Source organism: Metopolophium dirhodum, chromosome 3, assembly GCF_019925205.1.
Source record: "Metopolophium dirhodum isolate CAU chromosome 3, ASM1992520v1, whole genome shotgun sequence".
NCBI classification, from domain to species: Eukaryota; Metazoa; Arthropoda; class Insecta; order Hemiptera; family Aphididae; genus Metopolophium; species Metopolophium dirhodum.
In genome coordinates, this window is record NC_083562.1 from 14,794,837 (window position 1) to 14,810,084 (window position 15,248).

The 15,248-nt window shown below is 33.6% G+C and overlaps 1 protein-coding gene across 5 annotated transcripts in view; it reads left to right on the forward strand.

The window, feature by feature from the left end:
• The window catches only part of LOC132940066 (Krueppel homolog 1), a 108,016-nt gene that overhangs the window by 58,214 nt on the left and 34,554 nt on the right, over positions 1-15,248 (forward strand). For 2 of the 5 annotated variants that reach the window (XM_061007474.1, XM_061007473.1), the window contains exons 2-3: positions 595-1,507; positions 13,051-14,034. In XM_061007474.1, the coding sequence (XP_060863457.1) occupies positions 13,342-14,034 (693 nt within the window). In that variant the 5' untranslated portion in view covers positions 595-1,507; positions 13,051-13,341. Of the gene's footprint in view, positions 1-594; positions 1,508-10,375; positions 12,861-13,050; positions 14,035-15,248 lie in introns of those variants that run through there. The other 3 variants (XM_061007472.1, XM_061007476.1, XM_061007475.1) reach the window with 2 other exon arrangements.

The following is a 15,248-nucleotide window of genomic DNA, read 5'->3' on the forward strand; positions in this document are numbered from 1 at the left end:
ACATTTATATTCCGAATATCTTGAGATAATCATATGAAGCACTAATAACTGATATCATTAAAATGACTGATTTAGAATAAACAATCTTCAATTAAAATATATTTTATATTTTATAAAATATATATAACTCTATTCCTTTAATCTTAATATAAAATAAAATATATTTATATATTGCTAGCCGTGAATAACAACCCTAAGATTTGCTTCGTGTAACATAATGTCTTTCAATGTTTTAATAATAAAGGGGGAGAAAACAAAAGATGATGCTAACTCTGTTACAGTAAATTTCCCATCCGTTAGTAATAATTATTTTTCACTTCAAATAGGAACAGTATTGTTATAATAATAGGTATTATTTTTGTTCCATGTGGATAATTTAAAAAAAACCAAATTGGTTTTATAGTGAAGTTAAAATAGCTACATTTTAGCTAGGTGTATGCCTTTATGAGGCTTATAATATTATAAAATACACATAAATCTGAAATCTCATATATATCGGGAGTAGGTGCCGTATGATTTGTTTTGTAAAAATGCAATTCATTACAATAGGTTATATAGGTACATAATTATTAAATGTTCACTTTGGGTTTGCAGGAGATTTGAGCGGTATAAATGAGGCGACGGTACGATCCACGGACAAGCGATCCGGCAACACAGCACACGCACATCATCGCTGTCACCACATCACCGGACGGTATGACCGGACCCGGGCAATAGGAACAATATCACACGAAACGGAAATATTGTGCCGCTTAACCACCGCTGTTTGGATCGTTTTCCGGAGTGAACACGACAGGGGACAAATGGTTTAGAATTTAACACGTAGTACAACGTTCCCCATACAGGCTCCATCCCGCCCCTAATAGTACCACTACATACACACAAACATAATCTTATATACGTAATATAAATACGCTCCTCGATATCTCCAAATTCATTCAATCTTATTCTTCCAAACTTAACAACCATAAATTACTTTGCAACGTACATTTCCCCATCAAAACAAATTGCTTAAATATATATTTTTGGCACAAAATTAAGTTAAACATAATATATTTGAAAAACAAAAAATTTAAAATTTAAACATTGAAATTCTAAAGAAATTTACAAAAATTAATTACTATAAGTAAATAAATAAATTTAAAAAATATTTTATTATTGTTCAATTACACGAATGACTATTTTCGGAACTTTTATACAATAAGAAAATTATCAGAAATTCGTTATACAACATTTTATAAATTTTTAACTTTATTAATATTACCCTTTCGATGTTCCTGAATATTGTGTGATATAAAAAAGAAGTATTTATATTAAATTGATGTGATATTATTTTTATACGCATTGTGTCGCGAAAAACTTTCAGTAGAGAGATAAATATTATAATATACTATAATATACTGGTACCTAGTTCCTTATTGTGTCCTTCTCCTATACGTTATATTTCCTTAAATTATACCAACAAACAAGCCAACCACGCAATTCCAAGCAATACTTAATTTAACCGGTAAGTGTATAATATGAAATTTATTTTTTAAATAATAGTTATTACTTATGTGAAGAAAATATTGTGAATTAAATCAAAATAATTTTGTACAAACTGATAAAATGTCTTAAAAAAGAAACTTATTAAAATAAAAAAATAATTTTTATCAACGAAGTAATATAATATTACTAACGAAGATCAAATAGATTAGTTAAACTAGATTAATCACAAAGTAAATATATTATTAAATCAATATTACTTTAGTAGATATTGTAATATTCCCTAATATAATTATTAACAGTAGGTACCTAATACCTTATATAGGTATATCGAATGAACATATATTTTACGTTATGACTTGCTTACGACGCGCGACGTTACGTATTTACATTTACTTATATTGTACTGTAATATTTTTATTAGTATTTTTGAACTTGCACTATACTTTTGTTTATAAGTATAGATAATATTATTTTTATAATTATAGTTATTTCTATAACTTAAATTTGAATCAAATTATGCCGGATAATTTATTTGGTATTTTGTACTTAAAAAGTAACAGTATTTTATTTACTAGTATATAAATATGATATATACCTACCATTTACTGCAATTTTATGTTTAAACATTCAAATTAAAAATATAAAATTAAATATTCATTGTTTTTAATTGTTTAATAATAAATAGTAAATAATTTAAGAAAATAATAAATTATAGAAAATATCAATAGCATCATCGTATTATTTCCTATCATGAAATACACTTACCATATGCACATATTTTATTGTACATTATTTATGAAATTGATGAAAGTAGATATATACGTTCTATCTAATTATATGAAATACGTATAATATGCCGATATTATAAGATAGTAGGTATATCAAACTGAAATTATACAATAGGTAACCTATCTACCTACCTACCTACCTACCTACTATGCCTTTACTTCACTAAAAGTATCTTATACATCACCACTGCAAATTAACAACAGAAAATATATGCGGTACCATCCGTGTATTGTGTGTAGTCAATGTTTTATCTATATACCTGCCTAATACTCACATACATACATATTTTACATATGCCTGAGAATCAAGATTATGGAAATTTATCTAATAATATAATATTTGTTGTTAATTTATTATTAGCGCTAGGTACATATACATAATAATATATTTGTCTTACTGTTCGAGATTTTACTTCTATTAAAATATAAAATAGTAGAAACTATTTTACCTTATACCAAAATAATATTTTAAAATTATCATAAATCACGTATCAAAGTTATATTATATTATTGTTAATTATTAGTTTAAACTCAATCCAAATAATGATTTTTAACATTTAATTGCATACTATAATTCAGCACTTTCGTGTATTGATAAACCATCTGAATTTATTTAATTTGTAAAATGTATAAAACCGAATAGTTGATTGATATTGACTCTCATTTTCATATGTCAATATAATTTTGGACAGGGTCATTACTGAGGAGACTTAAACGTTCGCAAACGAAATGGTGAAAAAAAACACATTTGCCTATAATGTAAATAGGTTTTATAATAACAGGCGTTATATCGGGCTGAAATACATACAATTATGGTCATTACAAGTGTTATTTCATAATACACAGAAAATAGTTTTGGCCGTCGTTTAAGTACCTATACGTCGAAAATCCACTTGCAGGACGCTATATTTCAATCTGCCCCTGGCCGATATATAATTGCCTCGCTCTATCCGCGTAACAGCGCTGTACGGGGGTAGATATTTTATACAACATAAAGCCTTGACAAAATATACTGTGAGCTGCATACGACGGTCATCGCGTGTTTTCCAAAATGGATCCGAAGGGTAAATCGATTGCGACGGGGCAGCAATGTTCACGTGTGTATATAATAATATAATATATTATATTATTATACGTTCGTAGCGGCGGTAGTGCTAGATGTATATATATTATTATACAGAGGAAGAAGAGTCGGGATAGGGCGGCGCCCGTGGCCATCCCCACGTATATATTGGGTTGGTCTAGCTCCGCCTACACGCGCGCACACACGCACACACGCACACGCGCACACTAGTACGACAGCGATAGAGCTGGTCTAGTATTATAATAGGTCTTCCTATATTATATTAGATGTACATTATACGTCCACTATAATTCCGAAACCCTGTAGTTTTTTTCCATCTAAATAATATTATGGGTACCTACCCTATATGCTCTTAAATGCGGTTACTTATAATATAATAATATATTATATACACTGCACCTAATATTACAGGTATTAAAATATAATATTTTGAGGATTTAGTAAAAATACACGTCAAATATAATTTTTCGTCTATATTTTATTATAATTAGGTATTGCTATTTTTTAATTGACTATAATTTTATATATGATGGACACGAAATTCCCCACTCTATCACAATCTAAATATTATAAAATAAATATATTATACACGCGTTTCCTCACCGCACCGCTCGTCACGTAACCGCTGTACCTACTTGACATCCAAAAACACAATGTGAATGACGTATTATATGTATCCGAACGAGTTTCCCGACTATATTATTATTATAATATATGCGTGTATAAACTCGCACTCTGTAGTCCACTGTATATATAATATTATTATCGTTATGATGAATAATTATTATCAATACATGGCCCACACCCTCACCACCACCCATCACAGCCACTTCTGTCCCGTGTCTGTTTAGAATCTAAATACCATACATATACATATTATTATAAGCATACCGGCTGCTATAGGGGCTGTTATATTTATATTGTAAATGGCCGAATCCATTTTGGCGGAAATTTAAATATTTATTGCTGGACAGTGGACGCCGGACGGTCCGCTGCCGGATGGCGGGTGAACGGGATAGATAAAAATTTATCTGTTATGATGACCGCGAGCGGTTTGTTGTAATCCCTTTTGAAAATATAATACCAACAAACGGTAATGGTTTAGGAATTCCGACAGATAAATCAACAAGAAAAACACCGTCCACTATACATGTACATATATTATTTTATACAGCCGTTGCGTATATATTCACATATTATTATGATATTATTGTGATAGTGGACATCCCCCCAATCTCTTTCCCACCACCAACCTATCCGTTTTTTAGGGGAGGGCATTTTGTCGGGCAGCGCCACCGGGGCGTTACTAGAAAATATAATATGTATATTTCGCCGCGATGATGTATAAAATACATTTTATCGTACGTTTGCGCGACCGTGAGTGGTGTTGTTGTGCAAACACGCGGACTGTTCGTATAAATACACATACATTATACCTATAAGCACTATATGACGTATGATACAGTATTCTAACCGTGCGCACAAAGTCCGATCAACCGAATACGGGGTAAGTCTGCAAATGGTTTTACGTCTTATTATATTATTATTTTCTCCGTTCTTTTCGCGTGCGTTAATTTCGACGCTGTAATATGTGCACCTGTTGTAGCGATTTGCATTTAATTTTTTTTTTGTTTTACGCCGTTGCAGCGGTGGTAAACTGCAGGTAACCCGTGCACACGTCGGCGGAATGCGATACATAAATCAACGAGACCGCGTGAATAACGTATAATATTTGTTCGCTTCTTTTCGTACGGTTTTTTTGCGTCTCTCCCGCAAAAGTCGTTTTCTAATGCGTAATACGACTCTGCGCGTAAAATATAGTAATATGCATATACCTTTAATAGTATAAAGAACAAAACTCGTATTTTTATTATTATTTAATATGCTCGCGCACGGCCAGGAAATCATAAATATCGCAATCGCATGTATATAATATGATATATAGGTACAGTGCAGCAGGGAAATGAGACACGAGCGGCAGCTGCGGGCCGACGTAATTTTTCAGTGCTCGCGATGCAGTTTGGTTTTTTTTTTCGTATGCGCATTCTCTTATTGGGATAGGTAGACCTACCTGCCTATATGTGTGTAGGTGATGTGTATATATTTAACATTATATGTATGCTGTTTTTTTTTCCGCGTGCAAATAACGTATATTATATAGGTACCTCTATATTCCACATATTATGATAATTTTATTATATAATGTGCATCGTCGTCGTGTCGTCTCGTCGTCGGTGGAGCGCGGGCCGAAGACGCAGACGTATAATATAATATATCGAAATTGTTTATCGGTTTTACATACGTACCTATAATATACCAAAACCCCAGAGCTTTCAGCGCGCACTACACGTACTCGGCGGTCATAATTTCTTCTTTTCGCCCGTTATATAATATTATGTCTCTCTGTTTTTTTTTTCATATACTTTTCTTATAATAATAATAATATATCCGCGCCCGATTTATTACGTTATTATTGCTGCGGCGGTGAAACGGACGGACACGCGGCGCGTACAATATTAATATAACATATAGGTACAATAATACATAATATTATATATAGAAATATATTATATAGGTTGCTGTAACCACAGCCGCCACGCGTGGGAATCGAAACAATAATATGAGAGCGTACGCCGCCACTGAGCTCGGATTACCGACTTCAATGTTATATATTTATTATGTAGGTATACCTGTATGTTATATAGTTATAGGTATATGTTTAAAACAGTATTATATCGGCCAGCACAGCAGGGCTCGTCGCGAAAGTGCACTATACGTCATATTATAATATACACACCTCCCCGTCATCGAGGCGCACGCCGTCGCAACAAGAATATGTATAATGCACCGTATTTTCTCTGGAAATCGTCTGCCCCTCCGCCCCGTAGTGTCGTGCTGTGGCACACACGCGTATTACGATACATATTATAATATTTAGTGCATCCAAACAGCAATTATCATAATAATAATAATAATAATAGTTTAAGTGATCGCGTGTAAAATCCAAAAGCAGTCTTTATATTATTATATTTTTTGCCGTTAAAAAGTATAATATTTACCAAATAAGGCACCAGACGTTGTATAATATTTCTCCTCGTTTTCGCCGCTATTACGGTTATACCGTAAATATTTATTACGCTCCAAAGATAACACGCGAAAAAATTATAAATGAACCGTATCATGTTATAGGTTTATAGCGCATTACTTTTACTATCGGCCATTATAATATCTACCTACCTACCTACTTTTTACATTATGAAAACTTTAGAAGTTTGTTCTCAACGTCCAATTAAAAATAAATAATAATAATAATAATAATAGTACACTATAGTACAGGTTCAGTAAATCTATGTATTGGTAGTATGTACATTGTCTATATTCATTAAATTGTTTATATTTTATTATACAGTAATCATTTTTAATAGTTACGATAAAAATAAATAATGGAAGAAAATCGATCATTAATCACTTTTTATAAAAATAAATATTTTTTATCCTAGTGTAATAATATGAGTATTAGTGCATGTATTATTAAAATTTAATTAAACATTAACGTAACAATGAAAAAAAAATGCGCTCAAATCTGCAAGCTCAGTAAATATGGTTACTGTGGTTAATTTATTTAACGAAAACATACTGTGAAAATTAATTTTAATGACATAAAGTTGTGTAATCTTATTGTTAAAAATTTAATCTATATAGTCATTTTATTATTATAATTTTTTTTTAAATCTTACAACTTTGTCAGCACGGGTCATGTTATAGTAACATTATATTTGCAACTAATTTGAATACGGATAGCTTAATATGTAATGAAAACAAGCAATGAACAATTACCATTTAGTTTAAATAATACACTTTTAAAGCTAATTAAATAAATAATTTGATTTTAAAAAGTAAATAATTAAATTTTGTGTTTGGAATTTGGTCACTGTCCCTTGAAAATGATTAAGGTTTTCTTTCTTGTCGAGAAATTGGTAAAACATACGTTAGATGTTTCACTATGTGTGGTATAATTATTTGTCAGCAAATATTTTTGCATTGCATATATAGGTCCTATAGACTATAGTACACCACTTTTATCGATAGTATAAAATATAATTTGATTTGGAGACGTGACTACTATACCAACGAATTACATCATACTCATAATTATCAAAACACGAATATTAGATATCATATATGAATTTGTCAAATTTTGATTGAGTGAGATCGTTCATGTGTGCTTGTGTTTATGCACCAAGCAAACATTTTCGTATTATAATTTATAGTAGTAGTATAAGTCAATCCTATAATAATTAGAAACATATTATACGAATATACGATGTACCTACCTCAACTTATATTACGGCGTGAAATTTCTTTGCTTCTTTTGAAATAATTAAACTATACAATAAAACGTATACGCTCAATAAAAACGGTAACGGCAACGTGAACATAATATTGTTATTATCGCGATAATCAAATAACAACGACACCCTTTTAATTTTACATTTCATTTTGAAAATTATAGGTAGGTACATATTACACAACGTTTAAAAACTATTATAATATTACGGCATCGCATTCGGAAACAACAATTCTGTAAAGTGGACTAAAAAAAAAAAAAAAAACGCCAACATCGTCGTAAACAACATAATATTATAATATTACGATAAATACGAGTTTGCACACGCGAAAAAATGGTGGTTGTGTGACGTCGTGTCGGGGCGCGAGCGCTCGGCGGTCACGGCCGGCCGGTGTGTTTAATTAGCGCCGTCGTCGAAATTAAAAAAAAAAAAAGGGTTACCGCGCGATAGGGGCAAACACTTTTGAGGGGTGGGCCAGAGGTAACTGACGTGCAGCTGGACGTCCGTGTGCGTGCGTGCTTATACACGCGGACGTTGATTACAATAATAATAATAATAATAATAATATAATGTGTAGTATACGTGACACCTGGTCCGCGAGGGATAATAATATCATATATAATATTATAATATAAATATAATAAATCGCGATCGCGCGGAATATAATGCAGGTATACGATATTGCACTGACGGGTTTTGGTTAAGCACGCGCCGTCGTAGTGTCCGCGACAAGAAAACAAAAAGCCGCGAAGGGATTGTTGCCCCGAGGTCATAATTGTATAATACATAATGCCAGCTATAACGGCGCGACGACCTTTTTTTTCTCTCCTCTTCGTCACTCTCGCTCACTCTCACAATGTCTCTCTCTCGTTAAACAATGCTGTAAATGTTTTCGTTATTTTTTTTTTTTTTTCATTTACGTCCGCGGACAACAAAAGACCGCGGGTCATCATCGCGGCCGACCCGCGACGACTTGTATATCACATACTATATTATATAATACGTTTGCACATCAGCTGCGCTCGCGATGCCCGCGAATTTATTCATAAATGTCCGCGGGCCAGCTGCACCCGGCAACGGTCTCCCGGCACCCCCCTTAAGGGGCGACCAGCCGCCAGTTGACCCTTTGACCGAAAACGGGACAACGCGGCCATACATCATATAGGTATACAAAACCCATACCTATCCCGCGCGCGGATCCCTCTTCGCGACCGTCGCCCGAAAACAATAATAATATAATAAGTACTCGGTCGTTTTTTTTTTTTATATGGCGTATAAAGGCACGCGCTCGTTCCAACGCACATATGAAAATACTCGTTTTTGTTATTATTAATGGGCCATTGATGGTCATCCCTTTTTTTTCCGTCGGATTAGACGGCGCATGTTGGCCGCGCACCTGGCGATGAACTTTTCCCGTTTTATACCCGCGGTCTATATATAATATTATAATTATAAATTATCATACGAGCGTTATACGAAGTGATGGTATATATTATGTTTTTATTTTTGAATACGTAGAATACGTAAAGTACCGAATGGCATACTATTTTAAAGTGAAAAAACACATTATAACAAAATAACGTTACGTTTTATATTATACAGTTATATCGATTATTTAGATTTAAAATTGCGATAATTTTTAATATTTTTTAACAGACAAATACATTTTTATACTATAATATTTACAAATAATAATCATTGAAACAATTATTGATATGAAAAAAAATTATTTGAGGTATAATTATGAGAATTTTCTACTCTGAAAAACAGGTAATAAAAGTAATACATATAGGCTATATACCTAAAGTGATTAAAACATTTGTACCTACCCAGCTTACAATTTTGTTTCTGAGACACACAAACGTAGCGGAGTGCTCTACTGTGTAGTCAGTGATTTTTAACCTTGTTTATAGTTTATAGTTTATACAATATTTTCTAAGTTAAAATGAATGAACCGCGTTAGAGGTTAAATAAACTAGCATAATGTTCTATCGATAATAACTATTTATACATCAATAATGGAACCATAGTTTCCCATAGATATTATTTTTATATTCTTACTCGAGATAAATAAGCTAATAATTATCTTTAAGTTCACCTGTTGGGTATTTATTTAACCTTAAAAAAACTAATGCAATTTGTCTATTGATATGCGTTCACTCAACATATCAAAATTTAAAATATGATGCATTCTGCAATGATCACATGCAATGATACGATGGTATTTTATACAAATTATTAATTTATTAATCTGTGTAACGACTAGATGTTAAGTTTAAACAACCGGAATTCATGTGTGACCACTGACCAGTGACCACACACCCGACACTGGACGATGTTTATATACTTGGGTTGAAAATTTAGAACGATTTCAAATTACCTATTATGCGAATCAAATAACAAGTACCTACTCATTATAATTTACATTGCTTACCCTAAGGCTAAAAGGAATGCTAAAACGAACAATTCAGTAATGTTTGTGGGCAAATTGAATTCAGATACAAATATTTTGTTTGGATATTTAGGGTTTTTTTGAAATTGAACACGTCGTGGATTTAAATTAAAAAAATAATTACTATAATTGTATTGTTGTGAAAATTTTACAAACCAATACACGAGAATTATATTAAGATTATGGGTTAGATTAATTTGAAAATTATGTTATGAAATAAAACTTGACTGAACTGGAATAAGGTTGTGGTTATTTACATATGAATATCAGAATATACGATATTATATCATTAATGGAAAATGCATAAATTACTGTAACTCTTATTCATTACCTTTTTGTATTGAAGTGATAATAATATTGCATATTTTTTATTGGAAGAATTATAACGATATATCAGCAAACATTTCAGGAAAAAATCTTTGAACCCGTGAGTTAGATAACAAACGTTGCAGTAATTTTTATCAGAAACGCATTAATGCACATTAACGCACACTGCACAAATGCATATTTAATTATATGTTTTTATATTTTATTCCTACCCATTTTATATTTATATATTTCAAAAACCCGGAAACTGCATCGAGGCACTATTAGCCTGTTTTTAGGTCAGGAATAAAAATTAAAAAATAGGTTATTACAGTATCTTTATATTATGTATTTTATGTTATTAGCAGGTATATGTATTTATATTTTCTTTTTTCAGTATTTGTTTTTCTATTTTATTCGTGGACGCGTGCCACACGGCTTATATTTGTTTAGGTGATCGATCAATCGACGCTCATATACAGTAGTATAGTGATATGTAAATGATTATCTAACACAACTGTTTTGGTTGATATATAATATTTTATATTATTATATTATTAAAATTATTAGCGTTTGATTTTTTTGTTTCAAATGTAACTATATTAAGTAATAACTAATCGCGAGTTTTATCGTTATTGTTCAGTTGAGTGATTGTGTCGCTAGGGCGATTACTCCGGCATAAAAATATGTAAGACATATTATTATATTATTGTTTTCGATTACTATGATTTATAATATCACACACAGGGACATTCTTATATTGTGCGTAGAAAAACTATTTCCCAATTACGAATGAAAGACAAAATACAAGAATTGCTGAATTTGTGCTGATGTGCTTACATATTATTATTTGTTTTTTTTTACTCACCTATTTTTTCTCATCAGTCATCACGTTTCCTACTTCTACACGTAATATCATGTTTATATAAAATAATATATTATAATATCCAGAGTTTTCTCGCGTAATTTAATTGTATAGTATTCGTTCCGAAACGGCAGTCGCAACGATATCTTCCGGGCTAAATACGAAACGTTTCAACCCTTTCTGTACGGAAGGGTTAAATTCGGGAAGGGTGTCCGTAAGGCGGCGCCACCAGACGGCGACAAAAACGTTCAGAATAATCAAAAACGAGTTTTAACGTCATGAAAGTTTACTAAAATCTATACGAAAAAAAATCAAACGGAACGACTTAAGCAATTTAATCTATATAGTCACAAACGTAAAACACTCGATTGCATAAGCTTTATGTTACATAGTCTATATAATTTTTTTATACATAGCTTATAATGTAATATGAAATTATCTATATTATTTTTTTTCATTCGACCGACTAGATTCTCGAATTCTCAATTGTTTATCGTGTGAAGCGTTCAAACGTAAATCTTTATGCGACCAAACGACCAGAATATAATATTATTATACACTATGCAGAACTACGTTATACATGATATTATGATGTACAAAATTCAAACATAATAATATATATGAGTATAATAATGTAATAAAAAATATAATATAAATATAAAAAAATATTTTTCGGACACTCGCGTGGCGCCGTGTACATATATATCGTGTAAAATTATTATTATATGATAGTAGCGTGTCGCTTCGGGCGCGAAGACGGTGTGAAAGGAAACGGAAAAACCGAGCAGCGTATTGTGGGTGGGCGGTGCGGGGAACGGAAAAAAGGCGCTGGGTCGGCTGCGGCTGGGGCGGGAAAACGAAAAACGAAAAAATAAGAATAAGGGTAGAACGAAGGGAAAACTACACCCCCTATCGCTTCTTCGCCGTCTGCGGCGGGGGTGGGACGAGCGACCGAGAGAAGAGAGAGCGCTAGGGGCGGACGCCGGCGCAGAAATACGCACGTAAGGAAAACGTCTGGCGGTGTACCGCGCGCTCTTCCTAAGAGGGAAAACCCGACCCCTATAGCGCCGCGGCGCGCACGGCCGTAGAAAAGGACGGCGCGCGGCGGCCGGCACACGCTACCGACAGGGACGGCGATATGTCCGCGACTCCAAGACATCTTGGCCGCGTATCTCCTCAGTCGCGCCGCGACGCCGACACAAGACGCCGCCACCGCCGCCGCCGCTCTTACCGCTCTTACCGCCGCCGCCGCCGCCGCCGCCGCGAGTGCTACACACACACACACATACACACGCGCGCGCTCAGTTCGCCGCGCTCGTACAGCCGACGTTTTTCCGGCCCGGCGTCTTGAGACGTCGCTCAGTCTCAAGACTACTCCGACGTCGCGAACACCTTAGGTGCCCGACTCCCGATTTAGGCGTACACGCACGCACATACAATTATATACATCTCTGCGACACTCCGATAGTATATAATTTCGTATACTGCAAGTGTCGCGAACGCAGCTTGCAATACTATTTTACGAACGGTTCGTTGAAATATTTTATGATTTATTAGCTTTTTTTATTTAAATAAATTTTCACTCGTCTGGCACGCGCGTTCGTCTCGTTATTTTTATTTCCAAAATAATATATTATAATATATATATTTTTTTTATGTTTTAAAACACGTTTTTACTCTCGGGTTTTCAATTTTTTTGTTTTTTTTTTTTTTTACAGATCTGAAAGAAAAATTTCCTTTTTCTCTTTCCGTAATCGTGTAGTAGTACAGATCGAGTGAATTGCTTCCGGACGAATTTTACGCGCGTTATGTGCGGCCAATACTGTTACTACGGCTATCACTACCGCTGCCACCACTGTGTCTGATCATCGTTTGGACACACGAGCGAACAGAGAGGAAAACATATATCATAAAATTGTTTCACATCAGTCAAGACGATCTCTTCGGTCCCGCTGGATCTTCGCGCCTCGCCCGGCCACGAACACCTGCAGGGCGACGACGACGACGAAATGTCGGCGGACATCCAACAACAACAGCAGTCTGTGTTGTTGCAACGGCCGGTGTTCAAGATGAACCCGGCCGCGGATTTCTGGCAGCAACAGCGACAACAGTACCAGCAGCAACAGCAACTCCAGCAGCAGCAGCAGCAGCAACAGCAACAGCAGCAGCAGCAGCAGCAGCAACAGCAACAGCAACAACAGCAGCAGCAGCAGCAGCAGCAGCAACAGCAGCAGGCCGTTGACTCTTCGCCGTCGCCACAACCTCAGGCGGCGCCACCGCCGCCCACGCTGCAAGTCAACCATGACCAGCAGCAAGTTCCATCCTCCATCGTCGGAGTCGGACAACAACAGCAGCAGACGCCGAACAGCGTACAGGTGACGGCTGACGAGGCGATCGCCATAGTCGCTCAACAAGTCGCACAACACCAACAACGGCAACAACAACAGCAACAACAACAACAACAAACGCAAAACGTCGAGATGACCGACGACACGGACGTAATCGTCGGACAACCGTCTCCGGCGGCTATCCGCGCAGCCGTCCAGCAACAGCAACAGCAGGACTCGTCATCAGCCGCAGGACTGGCCGGACAACCAACGGTCGCCGGCGACCCGTCCGTATCCGTCGTCATCAACCAGAACAATTCTCTCGTGCTGAGCGACCCAAAAATGATGACCGAAAAATTGGTCAGTGAACTACAGGTGAGTCCATATTTTTATTTCCACGCGTAATTACATTGTAATAATTAATATTATGTCCACAAAACAAAAATAAAACCCGCTTTCCCTCCACAATAACAATTTATTTATCGACAAGTGTTTTTATCCAACTTTTTTTAATTTTTTTTTATTATTTTAATATGAAATTGGATTTAAAAAATAATGCTATAACAATATATTATGAAAAAAAAAAACGTGCAGGATTTTACTTTTTTTATAGAGAATATATTTCCCACCGTAAAGCGATTATTATAATTTTTTTAACGATATAATAATATGCTGCCTGTGATTATGTCTCGAAATAATGTCAGTTTTAAAAAATAAAATTTACAAACTACAAATCTAATTTGTCTAATTAAAACATATTAAATATGTTACAGTCTAATTTTGAATAAAATAAATTATAATTAGAACAAAATTACTATCAAGGCTGATACAATTCAATTAAACGAATGAAATAAAATAATATCTTTGAAAAAACATTAAAACGTTTTTTTGACGAAAAACATTTTATAGTTAAAATAATAGTTTTTTTTTAGTCTTTATAATATTTTAAATTGTAACACTCAAAATATTATCATTGCAAAGTATGCTATTGAGTTTGTATGTATTTTAAACTTTGAAAAAAATACATTTCTCATCCAAAACATCAATGAATAAAATGTTTAACTAAATTTCCCGTTTTATCTCAAAGCAAAATTTTTATTTATTGTTCATAATATATTATATTTATTTTAAAATATATCGCATACAAATTAGTTTCAAAAAAAATATTATTTTTAAGTAAAAAAAAGCCTGCACGTGTACTTGGATTGAAATAAGTAGAAAAAACACATCTTTATTTTTAAAATTAAATTATACCGAGGTAAAAAAATAAATGTACTGAAATAATATTAATACAAAACAGATTGTTGGCATAATACCAAACAGAAAGAGTTGATGACGGCCAGTGAAAAAAAACGTAATTATAAGCGACATATTATAGGTAAAAATTATGATAGGCCAAAGCCGAAGATATTATATTTAATATTTAATTTTGTTACTCAATCGCAATTATTAAAAATAATTAATACTTAAATGTTCATAATATAAATATCCTCTAATTTTCCCAATTATATTTTAAAAAATCTTCTAGAGTCAAATTAATTTTAACACTTTAAGAACAAAAATAATACTGAGTATAATAACATTTATTT